Below are 25,941 nucleotides of genomic sequence, written 5' to 3'. Positions count from 1 at the left end.
CCTCCCTCTGGTTCCACAGAATCGGTTGGGAGTTTTCCAAACTCAGTTTTGTCTAACCGATTGCTAGTGTAACTGAGCGTCTTCAGAGTGTGCTGAGTTTATAAAGAAAGAATTAAACTATACATAGACAAATTATCAGAAGCATAATACTTTACTGGCTTATTTTTTGTGTGTAGAAGCTCACTTTTTTATTGACTATGGAATCCCAAAAGGGACAAATGCACTTCCTTAGCGGTGAAGACATTACTAGAATTCTCCGAAGATTTCAAATATTGCGAACGAATGCAGAGCATTATTAAAAAATTCTCATTGATTTTTATATATATACACTTGTAAGAGACGTGTATGTCATAGATATAGCAGTACTAAGATTTCAATGACTTCTGCAAATCTTTTCCTTTAACTGAATATCACATACATTGCCTACGTATTTGTCCCTCTTCTTGGTTTTATCTGTTTTTGTATATTTGTCAGACTACAGATCTTTCACTTCATCTGTTATATAAGACGACCTGAGTTAGCACAAAATTATCATTAAGTTAATGATAATGTGCAATTACTTTGCCACACGGAATATGTGTTTCATAACTTTTTTTTACTTTTAATAAATACATTATATGCATTATACATTATAAATTATACATATACAGTATATGTACAATACAATGGCAAAAAAAGTACAATCACAAATAAAGGCCTTCTAATAACAGGGTTCCAACTTTTTAATGATAATTTGGAAAAAGCCTTTCACTGTTCCAGCATGACCGTGCCCTTGTACACAAAGAAACGTCTATAAAGAAGTAGTTTGATAAGTCTGGTGTGAATGGACTTGCTCAAATGCTTAAAGCTTAAAGCTTTGTAAAGACTTCATGGTTACTTCAACATAATATACGTGAGATTAGAATTGAACTCTGAAATGTACAGCAATAAAATTCTGTATATAAACAGCTCTTATTTGCTTTGTTTACTAATGAAAAAATGCAAATGTATCGTTTTGTTGACTGCTCACTGCACATGAGCCATAATGACTTTCAATGTTTTCTTCAGATATCCTGCTGAAGTCTAAATATACAGCATTTTAACAAAAACACTCTTACCATGTATTTTTAATTGGTCCAGCTGTCAAAAATATTGATTAGAACAAATGCAGGGTGGAAAGTGCAGTAACTAACTTTATTTATATGTATTATAAAATTCATTGAGTATACATGTTTCATATCATATAGTTTAAAATGTTTTATATGAAGATAAATTAAGATAATACATTTTTATCTTTATTTATCTTCATATAAAAACATTTATTATTATCTAATAAAATGATGATAATAAAAGTTAACAAGAATTGTTTTATATGTTATCTCATACAGATGTCAGAGCATCACCATGTGCTGAGGTACACACTACATCAAAAGTGGTGCTTTTTGGCTCACCAGTCACAGCTTCCTGTCACTTTAAAGATGATTGTTTGCTAATGAATTTCCAAAGACTATCTGTGGAGTGGCATTACAATAATACCTTAATCCAGAAAATTGAAGCCAGTCAAGAAAAGAAAGTGTATGAGATTTTCATACCCAGCTTCACTGACAGGCAAGCGGTGCTAAAATGTTTGGTCTGTTCAGGCGATACCTGCAACATAGTTGATGCTGTGGAAATGGAAGCGGGATGTAAGGACTTTTTTTTTTCTCTCTATCTGATTTTTTTTCTATCTGATTATTATCTAAGTAAAATAACATCCTGTGCAGAAAGTCAAGCTAATCACGAGTCAAGTCATCAGTGATATATGATTAATTTAGTAAAAAAGAGGCATATATATATATATATATACAGTATATTTTTTTTATAGGCCGCTCAGGTGGTGCAGCAGTAAAATCACATGCTGAAACCAGAGCTGGGATCTCGAATACATCGTATCGAATCTCAGCTCTGCTTGCCGTCTAAGGCTGAGCGACCACATGAACAGTGATTGGCCTGATTGTTTAGATATGGGCGGGACTTCTTCTTCTAAGCCAGATGGGGTCTCTCTCCCATTACTGGTGCAATTACGACTCTGCTGACTGATTGATGGCGCCTGCACAAAGATGAGAAAAAAGGTGCTCAGGGTGTGTCTCTCTGTACACAATGCTGAGCTGCACTGCACAAAGTCAAAGTGTAGGTGATAAGATGCATATGACATGCTGCCCACGTGTCGGAGGGTTAGCTTCGTTCTCCTCAATCAGAGCAGGTATCGGCGTTGGTGGAGAGGTAGCATGACGCAATCGGGCAATTGGATGCGCTAAAAGGGAGAAAAAGAGGAGAAAATGCATTAATATATATTAGATATGATCATCAGATCATCAGACATCAGATATGGGCAGGACTAAGCCGGATGGGGTCTCTCTCCCATGACTGGTGCAATTACATCCTCTGCTGACTGATTGATGGCACCTACACAGAGATGAAAAAAGAGTGCTCTCAGGGTGTGTCTCTCCATACACAACACTGAGCTGCACTGCACTTGTCAATATCTCACGTTCTCAATGGCTGTAGTTTGACACCGCACTCATTGCCAGTTGGTCGACTAATATCCAGATATTTTGCATGCTAGATATCTCTCTTCACACATAGCGATCAAGAGCCGAGCAAATGCCAAGTTGTCTCCAAGCCGGCAAATCTAGAGCAAATCAGGGCAAAAATCATGTAGTGTGAACTAGGCATTAGGCAAAAGGCTGGAAACACACTGGACAAGTTGCTAGTCCATCACAGGGCACACTCACACACGTAAGCATACCTAGTGGGACCAAAGCTTCCAGAGGAAAACTATTCAGATGCAGGGAGAAAGGTCCCAAACCACTTCACCTGGGAATCAAAGTAATTACATATTTCAATTATTATTAGTAGGATACTTTATCAGATTATATCACTGACTAGCACAAGCTAATGTTGCCTACACATATTATTGCATATGGAAATCATTTCAAAATCGACTGCTAACAATACACACATTTCAATTTTTGGCCTTTCTAAAAAAATGCCAATTGGTGTAACGTGAGTGAATGTTTAAGTTTGTAATGCCCTGTGATGGACTGGCACCTAGTACAGTGTTGCTCACTGGTTTGTTCTTACTGGTTCCAGGTAGTTTCCACTGTGACCTTAACCAGGATATACACCAATCAGCCATAACATTAAAACCACCTCCTTGTTTTTACACTCACTTCATTTTATCAGCTCCACTTACCATATAGCACTTTGTAGTTCTACAATTACTGACTGTAGTCCATCTGTTTCTCTACATACTTTTAGCCTGCTTTCACCCAGTTCTTCAGTGGTCAGGACCCCACAGGACCACCACAGAGCAGGTATTATTTAGGTGGTAGATTATTCTCAGCACTGCAGTGACACTGACATGGTGGTGGTGTGTTAGTGTGTGTTGTGCTGGTATGAGTGGATCAGACACAGCAGCGCTGCTGGAGTTTTTAAATACCATGTCCACTCACTGTCCACTCTATTAGACACTCTTACCTAGTTGGTCCACCTTGTAGATGTAAAGTCAGAGACGATCACTCATCTGTTGCTGCTGTTTGAGTTGGTCATCTTCCTGACCTTTATCAGTGATCACAGGACGCTGCCCACGGAGCGCTGTTGGCTTAAAATTTTTGGTTGGTGGACTATTCTCAGTCCAGTAGTGACAGTGAGGTATTTAAAAACTCCATCAGCATTGCTGTGTCTGATCCACTTCTACCAGCACAACACACACTAACACACCACCACCATGTCAGTGTCACTGCAGTGCTGAGAATGATCCACCACCTAAATAATACCTACTCTGTAGTGGTCCTGGGAGAGTCCTGACCATTAAAGAACAGCATGAAAGAAGGCTAACAAAGCATGCAGAGAAACTACAGATGGACTACAGTCAGTAATTGTAGAACTACAAAGTGCTCCTATATGGTAAGTGGAGCTGATCAAATGGACAGTGAGTTTAGAAACAAGGTGATGGTTTTAATGTTATGGCTGGTCAGTGTATATTATATCACTATATGCTACTAGTTTAGAAATGACTTTGTAGAGGCACTTTTAATGCTTAACTTTATGGACTTCTTTGAGACTCTTGACTGTAGTTTAGTAAAAAAAAAAAGATATCAGTATTTAGTGCCTTCTAGCACTACCTCTAGCATTCTTGTGTCATCATGTTTTAAAACTGCAGGGGGAAAGCAAGCAGACCGCTTTTCACTATCTATAGCTGACTTTAATTATGGTGATTTATAAAGTGTAAGTTCTATTTTACTAAAATCTTTTTCTTTTTTAAAGATCCTCCATCTGCCCCTGAGAACCTAACCTGCCAATTAAATCTCATGGAACCAAACACTCTGGTGTGCAAGTGGGACCCTGGCCAAAAAACTTTAAATAGTCGAACAAACTACACACTATACACAGTAATCAGGTAGTGGCACTGTAGTGTGACATATTTTTCCCATGACATTCGTCTCATTATGAACACATCAAAGAAAAGTTCACAGTTAAATAGACCTAGCTAATTTTTTTTTTTTTGCTGTAATGTTCCTATGAGGTTTGGTTGTATGTAACTCTCACATCTTTGCAGTCAAACTTGCAATGACATATAAGGGGGTAAATGTTTAGTGGTCTCTGTCAGGTTTTGCTGATAATACATAACAAGGCCTGTTTTTAGCAACAGAATGTACAGTGCCTATGGGGGTTAGATAAGGATTTTTTTTCTCTTTCTGAATTTTTTACATTATTCAAAATAAAATAAAAATAACATCCTGAGCAGAATGTCAAGCTCATCATTTGTCAAGCCATCAGTGATATAGTACTAATTTAGCAAAATAATTTTTAAGAGCATTGGTCATTTTATAGCTCTCTAAAAACAAAACAATGTTATATAGTGTTTTTGGATTCATTACTACTGTAACAATATGTAACAATGAGTTAAATTCAAAAATGTAACCTGGAATCCATTTGCAACCCCCATTTCTGGAAGAATTAGGAAATGTTGTAAAATGCAATAAATGCTTGACCAAATTCTTGACAAGACTGAGCCTTTGAAGGATCCTTCTGTTGATAACCATGATACATGATACATTCATCCTTATGTTACCAGTTTACCTGAAAGTTCAAGATAATTAGCAGAATCACAGAAACTATATTTTATAGCATTTTATGAAATGTACCAATTCTTCCAAAAATGTAAACAAGTATTTATCAACTTTTATAGCAACATAAAGATAGGATGGATGGACAGACAGATGGACTGATGGATGGAATGTCTTTTAGAAAATAGAAAGATGGATGGATGGATGGATGGATGGATGGACAGATTGATGGATGGATAGATGGATGGATGGACGGACGGACGGATGGTTGGATGGATGGACATATGGACAAACAGAGAGATGGATGGATGGACAGATTGATGGATTGGATGGAAGAATGGATGGATGGATGGACAGATTGATGGATGGTTGAATAGATGGACAGACGGATGGATGGATGAATAGAAGGATGGATGGATGGAGAGATTGATGGATGAATAGAAGGATGGATGGATGGACAGATTGATGGATGAATAGAAGGATGGATGGATAGACAGATGGATGGATGGATGGATGGATGGATGGATGGACAGACTGATGGATGGAATGTCTTTTAGAAGATGGATGGATGGACGGACTGACAGATGGAATGTCTTTTAGCTTGTACTTGTAGTTTATAATTCTGCAGTTCCAAATCCATAAAACACAACTGATCAAGATAAAATGGTTAGAGGATATAAACTGATGAAAGTCAAAAAAGCTAATGATGTAGTCCTTTTTAAAATAAATGTATGAACATTATCAATTATCACAGATTAATTATAATTATTGATTTTAAAAAAAAGTTGAGTTTACAGTGAATTTTTTGTTGTTTTTTAGTGATTCGTCTGAAAGGTTTTCCTATGTCCCACTACCTGAAGAGTATTTATACAGGGTTCCACGTCATGGCTTTACTTTGTACAGTACTGTGCAAGTGTTTGTGGAGGCAGTAAATGATTTTGGACGTGCAACATCTGAGCTCTTAATGTTTAACCCAATGGAAACAGGTTAGAAATGCACTTTCATTGCACTGTACATGGTCATCTGATATGCACTATATGGCCAAAAATATGAGGACACACCTCCTAAATATTGACATTGTCAATATAAGATCATTTGTATGCTTCGTAACTAATTGATTCTGGAATGAGATGCCCAACAGTTTATGGCATTCACATATTTTAGGCCAATTAGTGTGGCTACTACTCACTACTTCATGTGAAATCTTTCTATTGTAATTATAATGTTAATTCCATGTGTTTCATTTACAGCTAAGCTTGATCCTCCAGAAATTAAAGTTGGGACAAAAAGGTTTGAGTGTCTAGAGCACAACTGGAGTCTCTCAAGAAAGCAGAGTTGGATAAGAAATAGTTTATACGTGGAGATAAGCCTTAAACCTGTGATAAACAAGCTTTCAGAGAAAGAGCAGGTACTTAGTATTGCTTCTTCTGTTTCTCATTGTGATTGTCTGCATTAATAAGTACAACAAGCATAGCCTTGGGTATGTTAAAGGGAGTTATGAATTGTTCCTACCAAAATACCTGAAGAAAGAAAGAAATAACGCACAAAGAAATAACACACCATTTGTGCCTTATAACATAATTTATTTGTCATATATACATATACAGAAGTACATTCATTCATTTTCTTATCCGCTTATCCAATTAGGGTCCCGGGGAGGGGGGCTGTGCTGGAGCCTATCCCAGCATTTCAGTGGGCGCACGGCACACAGTAACACCCTGGACAGGACGCCAGTCCATCGCAGGGCAGACACACACACACACACATTCACTTATAGGGCAATTCAGTGTCTCCAATTAACCTGACTGCATGTTTTTGGATTGTGGGAGGAAACCAGAGCTCCTGGAGGAAACCCACGCAGACACGGGGAGAACATGCAAACTCCACACAGAAAGGACCCGGACTGCCCCGCCTGGGGATCGAACCCAGGACCTTCTTGCTGTGAGGCGACAGTGCTACCCACTAAGCCACTCTGTGCCACCCTAGAGATACAGTACAATGAAATTCTTTCTTCGCATATCCCAGCTTGGTGGAAGCTGGGGTCAGAGCACAGGGTCAGCCATCATACGGCGCCCCTGGAGCAGACAGGGTTAAGGGCCTTGCTCAAGGACCCAACAGTGGCTGCATAGCAATGCCTGGATTTAATCAATCTTTCGGTTGATAGCCCAAAGCTCTACCCACTAGGCTACTACTGTCTTATTTATCTTATCTTTATTTAATATCTGTGTACCTGCTTATGTCTCTGGTGTAATATGGTTGCTTTTGAGTGGACCATTGCTTTGACCCTAATCATGTACCAGCTCTTAAATGATGATAATTCTGGCTGCTTGGCTCTGGTTTACTTTGGCTTTTAAGAAAAGTGTGTTGCTTAAGTGACCCCCTTTTACAAGCTCAAGGTTTTTCCTCAGATTTAACCTCATCACAACCCTGCTTTTAAGCCCATGATTGTGTGATTCTATTAAGTAATGTTCTTATTTAGTGAGTTAGGTCAATAATACATAAAGAAATTAAGAAGTAATATCATGTCATTTAGTATTTTACAACCCCAGATCAGAAAAAGTTGGGACAGCATGGGAAATGAAACAATGCAACATTTACTTTGACTTTTATTTGATTGCAGACAGGATGAACCTGAGATATTTCATGTTTTATCTGCTCAATTTCATTTCATTTATTAATAAACATCCATTCCTGCATTTCACCCCTGCAACACATTCCAAAAAAAGTTGGGACAGTAAAGCGTTTACCACTTTGTAATGTTGCCATTCCTTTTCACCACACTTAAAAGACGTTTTGGCACCGAAGATATCAAGTGATTTAGTGTTTCAGGGTTTATTTTGTCTCATTCTTCCTGCAAACACGTCTTAAGATGTGCAACAGTACGGGGTCGTCAGTGTCACATTGTTTGTTTCAAAATTCTCCACACATTCTCTATTGGGGACAGGTCAGGACTGCAGACAGAAATTCTTCCCGATGTCTTAAATAGTTTAATGATATTATGCACTGTAGAGGGGGGAATATACAAATCCCTTCCAATCTTTCTTTGAGGTACATTGTTTTTATACATTTTAATAATTTTCTCACACATTTGTCGACAAACTGGAGATCATCTGATCATCTTTGCTCATCAAAGACTCAGCCTTTCCTGGATGCTGCTTTGTACCAAACCATGAATACAATCACCTGTTGACATCACCTGTTTGGTATCACTATTATTTAGTTTTTTCATCTCATTACTAGCCCTAAATCACCCCCCATATATTAACAAATGAAATATAGTTGAGCAGACAAAACATGAAAGTTGCCGGTTCAAACAGTCTGCAATTAACTAAAAGTCAAAGTAAATGTAAGGAACACTGCATTTTTATTTTCTTTGCACTTCCATACTGTCCCAACTTTTTCTGATTTGGGTTGTAAATGTTAAACAACAGATTACATTTAATCCTAACCCTAACTCTTGTGTTCTGTTGAGATTTACTTTGTTGCCTTGTTCTTTGGGGACCCAGAGACCCCAGTGTCGTCAGGGTAAAATTAAATTACACTGAGTTCGAAATACAAAAAGAAAACCAGCTGTATCCTGAACACCAGACAGAAAATAAAAACATATAAAAATCTATTACCTTTAATCATGTATACTAGCTGCGGTCTCTGAGACCGCAAGCATAAGTGTATAAATTAAGGTGGTGTTTGGAACACTATATCAATATAAAAAAAATTAAGAAAAGTCATAAAGTATCAAGTTCAGCTGTTAAAGAGGCTCTGGGGTCTCAGGGACCCCAAAAAGAACACGTTGATAGCAAAGAGGGGAAATAGCACATAGTTTGCTTTTTTCCTTTAATAAATTAAACTGTCCATAAAACAAATAGATGAGGACACATATTGTTACTGTTTGTGCATTTCACAAAGCTCAAAAATGCCAAATGGCCAAAAGTATTTGGACACCTAAGTGAGCTAGAACAACAGCCACTCTTCTTAGCAGGCTTCTTACAAGACTTTAGAAGTATGTCTGTGGTGCTTGTGTGCATTCAGTCAAAAGACCATTTGAATGGCTGGGTCAAGAAAGCCTCTTAATGTCTTAATAGACCTTGCTTGGTACACAGGGACACAGTCATACAGGAACAGCAAAGGACCTTCCCTAAAATGTTGCTGCAAAGTTGGAAGCACGTACTTTCCTTCTATATAATTCATTTATTGGGCGGCACAGTGGCTCGGTGGGTAGCACTGTTGCCTCACAGCAAGAAAGGTGGTCCGGGTCCTTTCTGTGCAGAGTTTGCATGTTCTCCCCAAGTCTGTGTGGGTTTACTCCAGGAGCTTCGGTTTCCTCCCACAGTCCAAAAACATGCAGGCAGGTTAATTGGAGACAATGAAATTCCCCTATAGGTGAATGGGTGTGTGTGTATATGTGTGTCTGCCCTGCGATGGACTGGCACCCCCTCCAGGGTGTTACTGTGTGCCTTGCGCCCATTGAAAAGCTGGGATAGGCTCCAGCAGTGGGTCATTCATTTATTACCCGTTAGCATGGTTGTGGCTGAAACACATACACTGCATAATTAGATGTGGTGTCCCAATGCTTTTGTCCATATTTACATTTACATTTTCAGCATTTAGCAGACGCTCTTATCCAGAGCGACTTACAGAAGTGCTTCCAAAGTGAACATTTCATTTCTCAAGTTTAGGTAAACAACAGTCGAAGAACACAAATCTGCTAAAACCTGTTAGAACCAAAGTTTTTTTTTTTTTTTTTTGGAAATGGAAAAGAATGGAACAAGATGTTAATAAATAAGTACAAGTCAGCTTAAATGCTTATAGTGTTTATTAAGTGATTAAATACTAAAAACCTTTTTTGTATGTAAAAATGTTTTGTTTTTAACCACAATTTCCAAACTTAATTACTGATTATAGATCCAAATGTAGATTTTATGATGTCTTTGACTCTTACAACTATGAGCAGTTATTTTAAACCATTTTCATTAATAACTTTTAATTTGATTACTTGTTTTAGATCACCTCTTTCAAAGCCAGACCTGGTACAAAGGAGGTGTGTGGCCTACTTTATGGAATGTTGTATGAATCCAGGATGAGAGTAAAGTATCACACTAATAGCCCATGGAGCGAGTGGAGTAAACCTGCCGTCGCTTTCACACCCATGAGTGGTACTTATACTTTTTTGTGGACATTTAAAAGTTGTTATATATATATTATATTATATATTTATATATATATATATATATATATATATATATATATATATATATACAGTATATTAAATTAGACGTAATTCCACAAGTAAGAAGTAATATGTACTAATGTAAGAATATTTAGTATTTTCAGATATATGTGGACACTTGTTTATAATTTTATTTTGAATCAGACAGAATGATGGGTAGATATTTGCAATGTTAGCATACATACATATTCATGTGCATAGTACAATGAAATGTTCCCATCTTGTTTGTAAGCTGGTGTTAGAGCAAAGGGTCAGCCATTCTCTGGCACCCCTGGAGCTGTGCGGGTTAAGGGTCTTGCTCAAAGGCCCAACAGTGCCTTTATGGCAGAGCCAAGATTCAAACCCATACCTTCCATACCATAGTCCAAGGCTATACTCACTAGGCTACCACTGTCCTTTGATCATAAGCTTATCAGATATCTCACTGGGCATTATTATCTGGTTAGGGTCAATTTCTTCACACCAAATTAGTCAGGGACACAGTTATGATGAAACAGTACAGAATCTTTCTTAATCTTAATCTTAATCTCAAACTGTTGCTGCATAGTTGGCATAAATATAATTTTATTTCATTGCATTATCATGTTTTACCATTGCTTTATCCTGGTTAGGACCACAATGGGTCCGGTTTCCATGGAATTACTGGATGCAATGCAGTAACACATACTGGACAGGATGACAATCCACATTGGGCCTCCCTGTCAGATATAGCCAATCATGTCTCTATGAGAACAGGCTGATAGCACTGCTGGGGATTTGAACCCTAGATCCTAGTGGTAGTGGAATAGCATAATTTATCGCTGTGCCACCCAAGATTTATACAATTTATTTATTTTCTATTAACCATTTTATTCTGGTCAGTGTCCCAGTGGGCCCAGGCCCAGAAACACTGCATACATGGCAGGACAACTAGGCACCTGAACTAGGCACCAACACATTGCAAGACATCACAGCTTTATACATGACTTTGCCTCACACTTAGGAGTAATTTAGAGTTTCTGGGATGTAGAAATTGTGGAAAATGATGGGTAGACAGAAAGAACATGTAAAACTCTTCACAGAAGATGACTGGAGGCGAAGAGCAAACATTAGGCTGTAGGAGTCCCTGGTTTCTAGTTAGCTCATTGAGTGCATTATACACTGATCAGCCATAACATTAAAACCACCTCCTTGTTTCTACACACACTTTTATCAGTGACACACACTTTTATTTTATCAGCTCCACTTACCATATAGAAGCACTTTGTAGTTCTACAATTACTGACTGTAGTCCATCTGTTTCTCTACATACATTTTTAGCCTGCCTTCACCCTGTTCTGCAATGGTCAGGACACCCACAGGACCACCACAGAGCAGGTATTATTTAGGTGGTGGATCATTCTCAACACTGCAGTGACACTGACATGGTGGTGGTGTTAGTGTGTGTTGTGCTGATATGAGTGGATCAGACACAGCAGCGCTGCTGGAGTTTTTAAATACTGTGTCCACTCACTGTCCACTCTTTTAGACACTCCTACCTAGTTGGTCCACCTTGTAGATGTAAAGTCAGAGACGATCGCTCATCTATTGCTGCTGTTTGAGTTGGTCATCCTTTAGACCTTCATCAGTGGTCACAAGACGCTGCCCACGGGGCGCTGTTGGCTGGATATATTTTTGGTTGGTGGACTATTCTCAGCAGTGTGTAAAAATTCCAGCAGTATTGCTGTGTCTTATCCACTCATACCAGCACAACACACACTAACACACCACCACCAAGTCAGTGTCACTGCAGCTGAGAATCATCCACCACCTAAATAATACCTGCTCTGTGGGGGTCCTGACCATTAAAAAACAGGGTGAAAGCAGGCTAAAAAGTATGTAGAGAAACAAATGGACTACAGTCAGTAATTGTAGAACTACAAAGTGCTCCTATATGGTAAGTTGAGCTGATAAAATGGACAGGGAGTCTAGAACAAGGAGGTGGTTTTAATGTTATGGCGGATGGGTGTATAAGCTGTGTGCTACAATGTTTCACTTTCCCTGAAACATTTGCTTCTGTGATGATGATTACAATGAAAATGATAAAAGCTTTGGTGTTCTGAAGTTTGCTTAACTGGAGGGTCTTGTTTCAGCTCCTACTGGCCGACTAGTCACATGGCTGAAGCTCACAGGGCGGCTAGAAAACAGACATCAAAAAGCACAACTTTTCTGGAAGGTGAGAACCCAACAAATACAACACCTTACCAAGCTGTGAGGGATTGATTATTGAATACAGGGTCACTTTGAACTCTTGTATCATCTGTCTTAGCACTATAGCGCTAGTTCTTCTCCTGCATACTAGATATCTATATAAACAACCTTGTGTATTTTAATCACTCAGTCTTTGGAAGTGGTTTGATTATGCCACACTTGTTCTTTCAGCCATCTTCACACTTCCGTCCCAACAGCATGAACGTGTCTTACGCCATCTCAGTGAAGGGGAGAAATGTGTGTGTCACTGTTCAGCAATACTGCTCTTTCCAAATCCCTGCAGGGGTCAGGAAATTTCACCTGACAGCCATGAATGCAAAAGGAAAATCCTGGCCTACTGAAGTGTTAGTTCACAGAGGAACAGGTAATTCATACACAGGGTTGAGCTGTAACATAAAACAACTATCTATAATTCTGTTTTCTATTCTATTGTGGTATTCAGAAATAATAAAGCAAATGAGTCACAACGTAGTACCGGGAGGGTTAGGAGAGTAGTGCTATAATTATAGTAATATACGCTGATCAGCCATAACATTAAAACCACCTCCTTGTTTCTACACTCACTGTCCATTTTATCAGCTCCACTTACCATATAGGAGCACTTTGTAGCTCTACAATTACTGACTGTAGTCCATCTGTTTCTCTGCATGCTTTGTTAGCTCTCTTTCATGCTGTTCTTCAATGGTCAGGACCACTACTTGTATGAGTGGATCAGACACAGCAGCGCTGCTGGAGTTTTTAAATACCGTGTCCACTCACTGTGCACTCTATTAGACACTCCTACCTAGTTGGGCCACCTTGTAGATGTAAAGTCAGAGACGATCACTCATCTATTGCTGCTGTTTGAGTTGTCTCATCTTCTAGACCTTCATCAGTGGTCACAGGACGTTGCCCACGGGGCGCTGTTGGCTGGATATTTTTGGTTTGATGGACTATTCTCAGTCCAGCAGGGACAGTGAGGTGTCCATCAGCACTGCTGTGTCTTATCCACTCATACTAGCACAACACACACTAACACACCACCACCATGTCAGTGTCACTGCAGTGCTGAGAATGATCCACCACCCAAATAATACCTACTCTGTAGTGGTCCTGGGTTTCCTGACCATTGAAGAACAGCATGAAAGGGGGCCAACAGAGTATGTAGAGAAACAGATGGACGCCAGTCAGTAATTGTAGTACTACAAAGTGCTTCTATATGGTAATTGGAGCTGATAAAACGGACAATGTGTGTAGAAACAAGGAGGTGGTTTAAATGTTATGGTTGATTGGTGTAAAGAACAATTTGTGACCTAAGTATTTGTGACCAAATACTCCATTAATTAATTAAGTAATGTATTTATTTATTTTCTTGTACTTATGTAACTGCTTAATTCTGCTCAAAAACATGTTAAACTCCTTACAGACTAATTAGTAAGATTTAAACACAGGTCTTTAAAGACCCCAAAGCAGTGCAGAACCCACTGTACTTGCTGCATCACTGTAACACTTTAAACATTTTATATTTAAAAAATAAGGGTAGTTTAATGACATAAATTCCCTTTACAGAGCAGGGTTCTTTTTCTATTGCACTCCACACAGGGTTGCCAAGTTCTTCTGAACCACAACTAATTATCAGTTAACTGGTTTGAGGTTAAGATTTAGCTCTTGCCGTTGTACTATTATTAGTGGTAAATATGAATAAAATAGAACAGCTATCTGCTTCATTAATTTAGAAAACACTTCACATTTGCTCCAAATTCGGTCAACTCCGTGCCATTTATATTTATTAATGTAACCAATTCCCTTAACAGATCCACTAATTCAAATTCATACGTTGAGGACCGCAGTGAATAGAGGTTTAGAGATGCAGTGGCACTGCCCACTTTCAATAACAGAAATAAGGAATATTGTGACTTGTCTGTTTTATTTGTGCATTTTTATAATGTAATTGAAATACATACATACAGTGCAGAATACATTACAGACAGTATATTCAGTACTCAGCCATATACACTGATCAGCCATAACATTACAACCACCTCCTTGTTTTTACACTCACTGTCCATTTTATCAGCTCCACTTACCATATAGAAGCACTTTGTAGCTCTACAATTACTGACTGTAGTCCATCTATTTCTCTACATACTTTTTTAGCCTGCTTTCACCCTGTTCTTCAATGGTCAGGACCACCACAGAACAGGTATTATTTAGGTGGTGGATCATTCTCAGCACTGCAGTGACAATGACATGGTGGTGGTGTGTTAGTGTGTGTTGTGCTGGTATGAGTGGATCAGACACAGTAATGCTGCTGGACTTTTAAATACAGTGTCCACTTACTGTCCACTATATTAGACACTCCTACCTAGTTGGTCCACCTTGTAGATGTAAAGTCAGAGACGATCACTCATCTATTGCTGCTGTTTAAGTTGGTCATCTTCTAGACCCTCATCAGTGGTCACAGGATGCTGCCCACTGGGCGCTGTTGGCTGGATATTTTTGGTTGGTGGACTATTCTCAGTCCAGCAGTGACAGTGAGGTGTTTAAAAACTCCATCAGCATTGCTGTGTCTTATCCACTCATACCAGCACAAAACACTAACACACCACCACCATGTCAGTGTCACTGCAGTGCTGAGAATGATCCACCACCCAAATAATACTTGCTCTGCCCTGGAAATGTCCTGACCATTGAAGAACAGAATGAAAGGAGGCTAACAAAGAGTGCAGAGAAACAGATGGAGTACAGTCAGTAATTGTTTACTTACAAAATGCTTCTATATGGTAAGTGGAGCTGATAAAATGTGTGAGAAACAAGGAGGTGGTTTTAATGTTATGGCTAATTTCAGCATATGTTATGTTTATGTGGGTGATTTTTCATACATTTTCAGTCAAATATCAATAACAAACATTTACTATGTCCTTTTATTTTTGTTTGATTTTCAGAAATGGATCCTGTATCTCTTCTAACAGTGCTTCCACAGTCTGATGAGTCTTTGTTGACAGAATGGGCAAGCCCTGAAAATCTGATTGTTAATGCTTATGTGATCGAGTGGAAAGCTTTGAATGACTCAAACTCAAGTCTAACCTCCTTTGAAATTCTAAACAAAAATCAAACCAGCTTTGTGATGACAGGTACAATTTTAAATGTATTTTAGCATCTATTAATAGTCTATCAGTAATTTTGGGAAAGGTTAGATCTGAGCCTTTTATCCAAAGCAAAATACACTAATCACTGAATACAGCTCAGTCAATTGAGGGTTAAGGGCCTTGCTCAGTGGTCCAACAGTGGTAACTTAGCAATTGTGGTGCTTGAACCTGCAGTCCAGTACCTTAACCTCTGAGCTACCATTGCCCACAACTTTCTTCCCACAACCACATCATAAACACACAAGCTACTGAGAATGCCTTCTTATTGTAACTGGTTAAATGTACATATTTATTTAATTTTCTAGGACTTCATGTCACAACCAAACATTTTTTTCCCAAACTGCAATTTTAATTCTATTTTTAGGAATGTGTGTAAAATCAAATGTATTAAAAATCTATCAAAAATCATTGACCACTATTTTACAGCTTGCATACTGAATACACTTGTCAGCCATAACATTAAAACCACCTCCTTGTTTCTAAACTCACTGTCCATTTACTCAGCACCATATAGAAGCACTTTGTAGTTCTACAGTTACTGACTGTAGTCCATCTGTTTCTCTGCATGCTGTTCTTCAATGGTCAGGACCCCCACAGGACCACTACAGAGCAGGTATTATTTGGATGGTGGATCATTCTCAGTGGTGGTGTGTTAGTGTGTGTTGAGCTGGAATGAGTAAGTAAGACACAACAATGCTGATGGAGTTTTTAAATACCTCATTGTCACTGCTGGACTAAGAATAATCCACCAACAGCACCCCGTGGGCAGCGTCCTGTGACCACTGATGAAGGTCTAGAAGATGACCAGCTCAAACAGCAGCAATAGATGAGCGATCGTCTCTGACTTTACATCTACAAGGTGGACCAACTAGGTAGGAGTGTCTATATTGTGTACAGTGAGTGGACACGGTACTTAAAAAACTCCAGCAGCGCTACTGTGTCTGATCCACTCATACCGTGCTGGTATGAGTAGATCAGACACAGCAGCACTGCTGGAGTTTTTTAAGTAACTAACACACCACCGCCATGTCAGTGTACCTACTCTGTCCTGACCATTAAAGAACAGGGTGAAAGCAGGCTAAAAAAGTATGTAAAGAAACAGATGGACTACAGTCAGTGATTGTAGAACTATAAAGTGGAGCTGATGAAATGGACAGTGAGTGTAGAAACAAGGAGGTGGTTTTAATGTTATAGCTGATCGGTGTATATGTTTAACTGTATTTGTAATGCTTTTATCAATCCTCTTATTGCTTTTAGGTCTCGAGCCATATCAGCCCTATGAAATTTCAGTATATCCTAAGTATAAGGATGGAATTGGTCAACCATACAGCGTTGTGATGTTCACAAAACAAAAAGGTTAGTTTTCTGTCGGGAGGACAAAAATCCCGAGTTATACAATGTGTCCTTTATAATGATACAATACTTCCCTCTAGTGGAACCTTTCTCCCAATATATTTAACCCTTGTGTGGTGTTTGGGTCTGTGGGATCCGTTTTCAATGTTTACCAAAAGGAAAATGATGCTATTTATTATTATTATAACCTCAGACTCCTTGTCTTTGGCTCATTTTGTGTGAAGAACATATAAAATAACACGTTTTTAATGAGTTCACACTGTACCGCAGGTACGAAAGTGTGTCCTTTTACTCTGTCCTACTATAACATGTCCTGCTGTGAGTTTGTGTGTCTCTGTGTGTGAGAGAGAGACAGACAGAGAGAAACAGAGAGAGAAACAGACAAACAGGCAGAGACAGACAGACAGATAGATAAAAACAGACAGGCAGAGACAGACAGCGAGAGAAACAGACAGACAGAGTGCCAGACAGAGAGAAACAGACAGAGAAACAGAGAGAGAGAAAGACAGACAGACAGACAGAGAGAAACAGATGGACAGAGAGAAACAGAGAGACAGGCAGAGAGAAACGGAGAGAGAAACAGACAAACAGGCAGAGACAGACAGATAGATAAAAAAGACAGACAGGCAGAGAGACAGGAAGGCAGGCAGGCAGAGAGAGAGCGAGACAGACATTCAGAGAGACATACTGATACAGAGAGAAACAGACAGACAGACAGACACAGCATACATGCATCAAATGAATGTATGTAACACACACACACAGTAAAGCTGACCCTCATGTGTTGTATAGGCGAGCATGAATAAACTGTGTTCAATAGGACTGATGTGTAGACTGATACAGATACTGGATCTGTTCAGGCTGCTGTTTCTTACACTGATAAATGTTTTAAATGACTTAAGGTTGTTTCATTTTGATTTGTTTAAAGTAAACACGTTTTTCCAGCCATATTCTGATAGTGATTTTTCTTTTTTATATTTCATCACAACAAACGGATGGCACTGTTAATAATAAATATGATCCAACATATGTAAATAGTAAATGTTAACCAAATATGCTTGTATCTTTATTGCTTGTATCTTAAAGTAAACATCTGATATTTTGTATGTTAAATAAGTTATGGCTGTATTGATTTAAAAACACAATAATGTGATGGGTCCACCAGACCCGCAAACACTGGCTGAGTAACAAAACTATGAACACCACACAAGGGTTAAGTATAACTTGTATTAAATCTGTTTAGTAATATGCCAAACAAAAAAAATCCTTCTGTAATAATACAGACTGTCCATACAGCACCATCTGTATCTCCAATACTGAAGTTTGGAAGGATCGGATCTTCTTACATTGAGCTTTTCTGGGATGAGATTCCGCTGCTGCAGAGGAACGGAATTATTACTGGCTATAGGGTTTTTTACACAGATGAGAAAAACAACACAGGAGGTATGAATAAATTATTTATAAATTATTAGTTTTTTTTATCTTACATTATTCTTAAAACCGTTTTGCCATTTCACTTGAGTTTCTTAACTGTGGTGGGTTTTTTTTAAGCTGTGGACACCAGTGCGGCCAACAGAAAAGTGATTTTGAAAGATCTTCATCCTTTTTCCCACTACGAAATCTTCCTCATGACCAGCACACATGGTGGAAGTTTAAATGGCCCTGTTATCACTGTGACAACTGTATCTACTGGTATGTAATTCCAGACTGTTTTCTGCAGAATGATCTTTCTTTACTGGGGCAGCATGGTGGTGCAGCAGGGGAGTGCAGGTTTTCAGCCTTGCCCCTGGTCTCTGGTTTCTGTCCAGATTGGCTGCTCTAAATTGCTCCTAGGTGTGAGTGAATGCATGTGATGGGATGGACTGATGTCCTGTGTAGGGTACGTTCCTGCCTTGTCCCCAGTGTTTTTTTTTTTTTAATGCACTTTCTCCCTTTTTCTCCCTTTTAGCGTGTCCAATTGCCAATTACATCATGCTTCCTCTCCACCAATGCCGATCCCCGCTCTGATTGAGGAGAACAAAGCTAACCCATGCCCCCTCCGACATGTGGGCAGCAGCCGCAAGCATTTTGTCACCTACACTTTGACGAGTGCAATGCGGATCAGCACTGTGTACGGAGAGACACACTCTGACAGCACTCTTTTCCCGTCTCTGTGCAGGCGCCATCAATCAACCACCAGAGGTCGTAGTAGCATTAGTTATGAGAGAGTCCCTATCCGGCTTAATATCCCACCCCTATCTGAACAACAGGCCAATCGTTGTTCATGTGGCTGTTCAGCCCAGCCGGCAGGCAGAGCTGAGACTCAATACGATGTATTCTGGATCCCAGCTCTGGTGTTCCAGCATGTTTTTTTTTTTTTTACCACTGCGCCACCTGAGCGGCCGTCCCCAGTGTTTTTAAGTGCCACTAGACCCAAAGCAACCATGATTAAGAAGAATTGTTTAGTAAGGATGAATAAGTTAATGAAATAAATGTATTTTACCAAGAATGCATGCTTTATTTGTTTGCAGATGCCTTTGAATTAGTTCTTTTTATCATCCCGGCCTGTGTTGGCTTTACAATCCTCATCTTTATCATCTTTGCCTGTTTCAGTAATAATGACTGGTAGGTCTCCACTAAATGGCTATTCCTAAAATTATTTAATGCTAATATTTGATAGATCTAGTTTTTAAACTCCAGTTTATGTAGTTTAGTTTTAAGGGAATTTATTTATTTATTCATTTATTTATTAGGATTTTAACGTCATGTTTACACTTTGGTTCCATTCATGACATGGCATGTAGTTACAGGTTCCACATAATTCATAGTAAACCAAATTTTTAATTCACTCAATTTACACATACATCCTATTAGAAAAAAACAGAGCATAGTTATTGTAGTCTATCAGACCTCTAAAGTTGGGGCGGCACGGTGTCTAAGTGGGTAGCACTGTCGCCTGGGTGCGGTCCTTTCTGTGTGGAGTTTGCATGTGCTCCCCGTGTCTGCGTGGGTTTCCTCCAGGTGCTCCCACAGTCCAAAGACATGCAAGTGAGGTGAATTGAAGATACTAAATTGTCCATGACTGTTTAATATAACCTTGAGAAGTGTTGAATCTTGTGTAATGAGTAACTACCGTTCCTGTCATGAATGTAACCAAAGTGTAAAACATGACGTTACAATCCTAATAAACAAACAAACAAACCCTAAAGTTGATATCAATACACACTAAATTACTACTCATTTTGATTAAATTATAATATGGTTTACTTTTATTAAAATGTATTTTTATAGTTATAAACACTTTGTTTCTCTTTGTTTTTCTGTTATAGGAAGAAGCATCTATGGCCTATCATTCCAGACCCAGCTAACAGTAATATTAAAAAGTGGACAACTGCTGATTCACTGGTAGTAAGTATGGTTTGTTTTGTGTAGGGAAATATATCTTACACATTTTTATTTTCTTGCTGTGTAAAAAGCTATTTTTGCATATACAACCCTAAATCAGAAAAAGTTGGGACAGTATGGAAAATGCAAATAATAAAAAACACAGAGTTTCTTACATTTACTTTGAGTTTTATTTGATTGCAGACAGGATGAACCTGAGATATTTCATGTTTTATCTGCTCAACTTCATTTCATTTATTAATAAACATCCATTCCTGTATTTCAGGCCTGCAACACATTCCAAAAAAAGTTGGGACAGTAAAGCATTTACCACTTTGTAATGTTGCTATTCCTTTTCACCACATTTAAAAGACGTTTTGGCACCGAGGATGCCAAGTAATTTAGTGTTTCAGCTTTTATTTTGTCTCATTCTTCCTGCAAACACGTCTTAAGATGTGCAACAGTATGGGGTTGTCAGTGTTGCATTTTTCGTTTCAAAATTCTCCACACATTCTTTATTGGGGACAGGTCAGCACTGCAGGCAGGCCAGTCCAGTACCCGTACCCTCTTCCTCCACAGCCATGCCTTTGTAATGTGTGCAGCATGTGGTTTTGCATTGTCTTGTTGAAAAATGCATCAACGTCCCTGGAAAAGATGACGTCTTGAAGGCAGCATATGTTGCTCTAAGATCTCAATGTACTTTTCTGCATTAATGCTGCCATCACAGAAGTGTAAATGACCTTTGCCAAGGGCACTGACACAGCCCCATACCATGACAGACCCTGGCTTTTGGACTTGTTGCTGGTAACAGTCTGGATGGTCCTTTGTCAGTAATTGTCAGTAATTGTAGAACTACAAAGTGCTGCTATATGGTAAGTGGAGCTGATAAAATGGACAGTGAGTGTAGAGACAAGGAGATGGTTTTAATGTTATGGATGATCGGTGTACATGTTAGGAATGTGTGTTGCTAAAAGACTTGAACTTAATAATTAGAATAGGTGTCCACATACTGTCAAGTATATCAGGTAGTACAGTTATCTAGTTAGGAATGTCCATATACTTTTTGAAAAGTAATTTTTTTTGTATAATTCATTGGCTTGTTTATTGTGTAATATATTTATAATTTGTTTGTCTTAGGGCATGCCTTCATTTAAAGAGTACAAGGACCCTGCACTGGTCTACGTTTCCCACTTCAGCCTGTTGAGCTTGTCTGAGACGAATCTGTGGAAGGGAGAAAAGAACCTGAAGTGTGAGAAGTGGAAATACGATAGTGGAAACGCTGATGAACGCCACAGTGATTCATCACCTGATTCAGTGGCCTATAACTCAGATCAGCGGAGTGAATCTGTGACTTACGCGACCGTCATATTGTCTGCACCTTATCGCAGCCAGCCTGTCCCTCCACCAATCTACCTGCGATCAGAGTCCACCCAACCCCTGCTGGAGGAGGAAGAGTCATCCAGTCCTCGCTCGTATGAGAAACTGTCCTCCCAAGTGAGTCTTTCTGATGTAGACCAGTTTTCGACATTTCAGGAGGATTTAAGTGGAGATGAGAATAAGGTGACAGTTTGGGAGGATTTTCCTATGCTGAGCTCTTTAGAAAATCACAAAAAGGTTTAAATTTATTGGCTGCGTTTGTGTACTATTGTCTCAAAAGGTGCTGTTTTAAATAATGTTTATTTTGCTCATTTTTGACCTAAGGGATGATACAATGTTATGCAATTTTATTTGACCATGTGCCTTAGCTGCTGATCATGTGAGGCAACTAGTAAGATGTATAAAATCATTTTATTAAACTTTCTTTTATAGTTTGCAAGACTTGTTTATGACTTAAATCATAAAATAACTGCCCAATTATGTCTCACCTGTTGTTTGTTACCCTTTTTGTATTTCTACTACTTTTTTTAACTTTTTTTACTCTATTACTTTTTTCTTTTTGAATACTTTTAATAAATAAACAAATACAAACAGAAATATATATTGTAGTTTTATATTATACAGACTAGGGCTGGCTCGATACCACTTTTTTATGTCCGATACCGATACTGCAAATTGAGTATCTGCCGATACCAATACCAATCCGATACCGTCATTTCTCAAACAACTTAGCAGTAATAATACATGTCTCAGTGCACCATGGTTAAATTACCTATCTAAATAACAATGCTCAGACTGTGAAACAAATATTTTAAAAGAATACAGAACCAACAACATCACACTTATACAAAACTGCTGTTTTTATTTTCACTTTTACACACAGAACATTTAGCAGCATTTTTGTCTGTTTTTAACAGCACCATACAAACATTTAAAATAAACTGTAAAGTGCAACTTTATCTGTATTTAACAAATAATTTATAATTTCAATATAAAATTCTAGATCTGTCAACAGTCAAGTCTACACCTTGAAGAGGCAGCAAAAAAATTTTATTTATAAACAATAAAAATGAAACAATTAAATAATAAAAAAATAAACAAATGTATCTATCTTGTTCTGGCTTGGAGATCTCTCACATCCTCAATGAAATTTAATCCATTAGTGTTATGAAATAAAACAAACTACACTGTTTCCTGTTTAGCCACAGACGTCCTCTTCAAAATCCAGCAGGGTTTTTTAATAAGCACACTGGTTTTTAATTTAAAAAAAATCTAAAAATGTGACTGAACTTTAACGGAAAATCTCAACCAAGCACTGCGTCAATTCTAATTGGTCCATCGCGCTTGATTGACATCCACTGACATCTTCCAATTGTATACATTTTGGACGACACGCCGTAAAACAGTGTTTTTAGATGTGGCAGTAGTAGATGATTTTTTAAGATGGTAAAAGTTTAAGTAGATCTGTGTGTTTTCATTTCTGAATGACCTTATTTACATTAAGTGTTATTTACATTAAGTGTTGTTTACATTAAGCAACAGTATCAGATAGGATTACACCTTTTTTTCCTTCCGATATCCGATCCAGTGATTTGGGCCAATATCGGACCTGTCGATGCCAATGACTCTAAAGCACAGTGCATGACTTCAGTACCTGACATTCACTTAATGTGGTATTTTGAGTACATTGCCTTCCTGCCTTTCTGTTCTTGCTCTCGTGGAAGGCGGTTGCATTTTCCCTCCTCCCTTATCTTTCCTGCTTGGCTGTCCTGTATCGTACTGTCTCGTCTACTCTACTCTACAGAGATTTTCTCAGCACAGCTCCTCAAAGAACAAATTATGGAATTGGTTAAATGGTCTCTGAATGCTATTGACACCATCTTCTCATCGAGAAGTTCGGGTTCGGGGGAACCCACATGCCCCGATGGAACGCAGATGGCAGGATACGCGACGGACTCGTGGGGGAAGTGGAGAGTCGTGTGCCTGGCACCTCTTTCGTTGGAGGACGTAGAGGATGTTTACCTATTCGGAACTTTAATTGTGGGGTTTCTGCTGATTGGTTTAGGCTTAGCCCTGCTGTATCGGGAAATTAAAAAAGTTGGGTCAGTTGTCAATGGTCCCAAGGAACTGCCCAATTTGATTGATATGGTGGGTAGAGCTGTTGGAACTCGGACTGTGGTTATTAATCGCAACATGGATTCCATTTTGGAGAAACTAACGGCTTTGCGAAATGAGACGGATCAGAGATGCATTAATTCCGTGAGTTCTTGTTAAATTTGTATTAGGGCTCAGACTAAACAACATGTCATTTCTGCTCTTGGCTCCCACTGTTATCATCAACGACCTTGGTGATAAGAAAATTCCTCCAGAGGATCTGCTGCGAAGTACCCTACCCTCCCTCCACTGGCTGGTTCATTCGGGGCAGTAAGAGCTGTCAACAACCATGTCATCGTGAACTTTGTACAGACTTTTTCTTGCTGCACGAATGACTGTCAGAACTTTACCAACCCAAAAACAACGTCTCCACTCTCTTAGCTTGATCCCACCAATACGGCAGGACGGGTCTGCAGTGTGCGCCTGCATATGGCTGCAAATCGCTGAGGCTGCTTGTCGTAGCTGGTACCTTCCCTATCCCCTCACCCCTAACCCGTGGCTCGTTGTGTGACTATGTTATGTTCTTATGTTTACATGTGCTTGTGTGCTGTTAGGGGCTTTTTTTTTCATGTTACCACAGTGTGCTCCTCAGGGAGCACAATCTGGTTGCTAGTTTTTTTTTTATCTCCTACTCTCCCAATGTATTACCATTTCTAACGATGCAAATTTCCCCATTGTGGGATTAATAAAGGATATCTTATCTTATCTTACTTCTTATGCAGACACAACATAAGGCATGTAATCGGCACAAGTTACAGAATTATGCCCATCTGCAATGCCATTAATGCCTGTGAGAGGGCACATGGAGGCACAGATTATTGATGTGCCAGATCCTTTTAAATATCCTTGCCATTGAATAGTGCCCTTTCCTCTTCCTATTAGGAAGAGCAGCCATCGTTTTAAAAACTACGGGAACAGATAAAATAGAAAAAAAAATTAACAACATTTTTAATATTTAACAAAACCTGTTTACCATGTCCAAAAATGCACGTCAACAAGTAGTGAGCGATCAAAGTTTGTGCGCTGATGAGAAAAAATAAATGAATCTGGGTGAATTGGGCTACATGGCCAGCAGGGATTGTTTGTTCTGTACTGAGCTGGAGGTTAATAAATATTTTTTGCAATGCAACATTAGTGTTATGTTTTGTAAAGAACGATAAGGTCAGAAATACTGTAAAACTTGAGTGTCTGCTCGTGTCTTACCTTTTTTAAACTCTTTCCCTGCGTTTCCCCTCACCCCATATCTTGCGTTCTCATTAACTGTTCAACACCACACTCCAGTCGGCCGACTCATATCCAGATATTTAGCAAGCTAGATATTTATCTTTATTTATTGCTGAGCGATCAGCGAGTTGCTTGGATCGAGCAAACGTCGAGTTGCTCCTGAGTCAGCAAATCTAGCACCGACCAGTCGACGAGCGTAAATCAGGGCAAAAATTTTCAGTGTAGTGTGAACTAGGCATAAGTCCACTTTTCAGGGTCTTTTTTGGGGGTATCATGCAACTTTGAACAATTTTTGTTGTTTAGGTACAGTTAAACAGTTCCAAAACAAATAAATAAAAAAAACATTAATTATTTACCACGTTTCCGTGTACTTGAAATACCACAGCATACTTTTTTTTACAGTTTTTTGTTGATGGTTATAAACAGAATGGCTTCTGCTTTGTGTACTTAAGTCCTGATTTTCATTTGTGCAGTGATGACCTGTTTCGTGCATTTATATTAGGAAAACTTGTCCTTAAGTAAATGGGTGGCACAGTGGCTCCGTGGGTAGCACTGTTGCAAGAAGGTCCTGGGTTTGATCCCCAGGTGGGGCGGTCTGGGTCCTTTCTGTGTGAATTGGAGATACTAAATTGTCCATGACTGTGTTTGACATTAAACTTGTGAACTGATGAACCTTGTGTAACGAGTAACTACCGTTTCTGTCATGAATGTAACCAAAGTGTGTAAAACATGAAGTTAAAATCCTAATAAATGAATAAAATATATGTAAATACTGTTTTTATACTCGACCATGATG

At 38.8% G+C, this 25,941-nt stretch overlaps 1 protein-coding gene across 1 annotated transcript in view; it reads left to right on the top strand.

The window, feature by feature from the left end:
- The window catches only part of csf3r (colony stimulating factor 3 receptor), a 30,053-nt gene extending 7,700 nt beyond the window's left edge, over nucleotides 1–22,353 (top strand). The window contains exons 3-16 of the mRNA XM_062992166.1: nucleotides 1,368–1,664; nucleotides 4,288–4,420; nucleotides 5,910–6,076; nucleotides 6,341–6,498; nucleotides 10,093–10,243; nucleotides 12,429–12,511; nucleotides 12,718–12,910; nucleotides 15,471–15,659; nucleotides 16,932–17,030; nucleotides 18,324–18,470; nucleotides 18,579–18,719; nucleotides 19,538–19,631; nucleotides 20,336–20,414; nucleotides 21,528–22,353. Coding sequence (XP_062848236.1) covers nucleotides 1,368–1,664; nucleotides 4,288–4,420; nucleotides 5,910–6,076; nucleotides 6,341–6,498; nucleotides 10,093–10,243; nucleotides 12,429–12,511; nucleotides 12,718–12,910; nucleotides 15,471–15,659; nucleotides 16,932–17,030; nucleotides 18,324–18,470; nucleotides 18,579–18,719; nucleotides 19,538–19,631; nucleotides 20,336–20,414; nucleotides 21,528–22,010 — 2,414 coding nt within the window. The 3' untranslated portion in view covers nucleotides 22,011–22,353. The remainder of the gene's footprint in view (nucleotides 1–1,367; nucleotides 1,665–4,287; nucleotides 4,421–5,909; nucleotides 6,077–6,340; nucleotides 6,499–10,092; nucleotides 10,244–12,428; nucleotides 12,512–12,717; nucleotides 12,911–15,470; nucleotides 15,660–16,931; nucleotides 17,031–18,323; nucleotides 18,471–18,578; nucleotides 18,720–19,537; nucleotides 19,632–20,335; nucleotides 20,415–21,527) is intronic.
- The last annotated feature ends 3,588 nt before the right edge of the window (nucleotides 22,354–25,941 follow it).

The sequence above is a fragment of the Trichomycterus rosablanca genome, chromosome 3 (genome assembly GCF_030014385.1).
Source record: "Trichomycterus rosablanca isolate fTriRos1 chromosome 3, fTriRos1.hap1, whole genome shotgun sequence".
In the NCBI taxonomy this organism is placed as follows: domain Eukaryota; kingdom Metazoa; phylum Chordata; class Actinopteri; order Siluriformes; family Trichomycteridae; genus Trichomycterus; species Trichomycterus rosablanca.
Note: the sequence above shows the minus strand (reverse complement) of the source record. Positions and strands in the feature narration are given on the sequence as shown.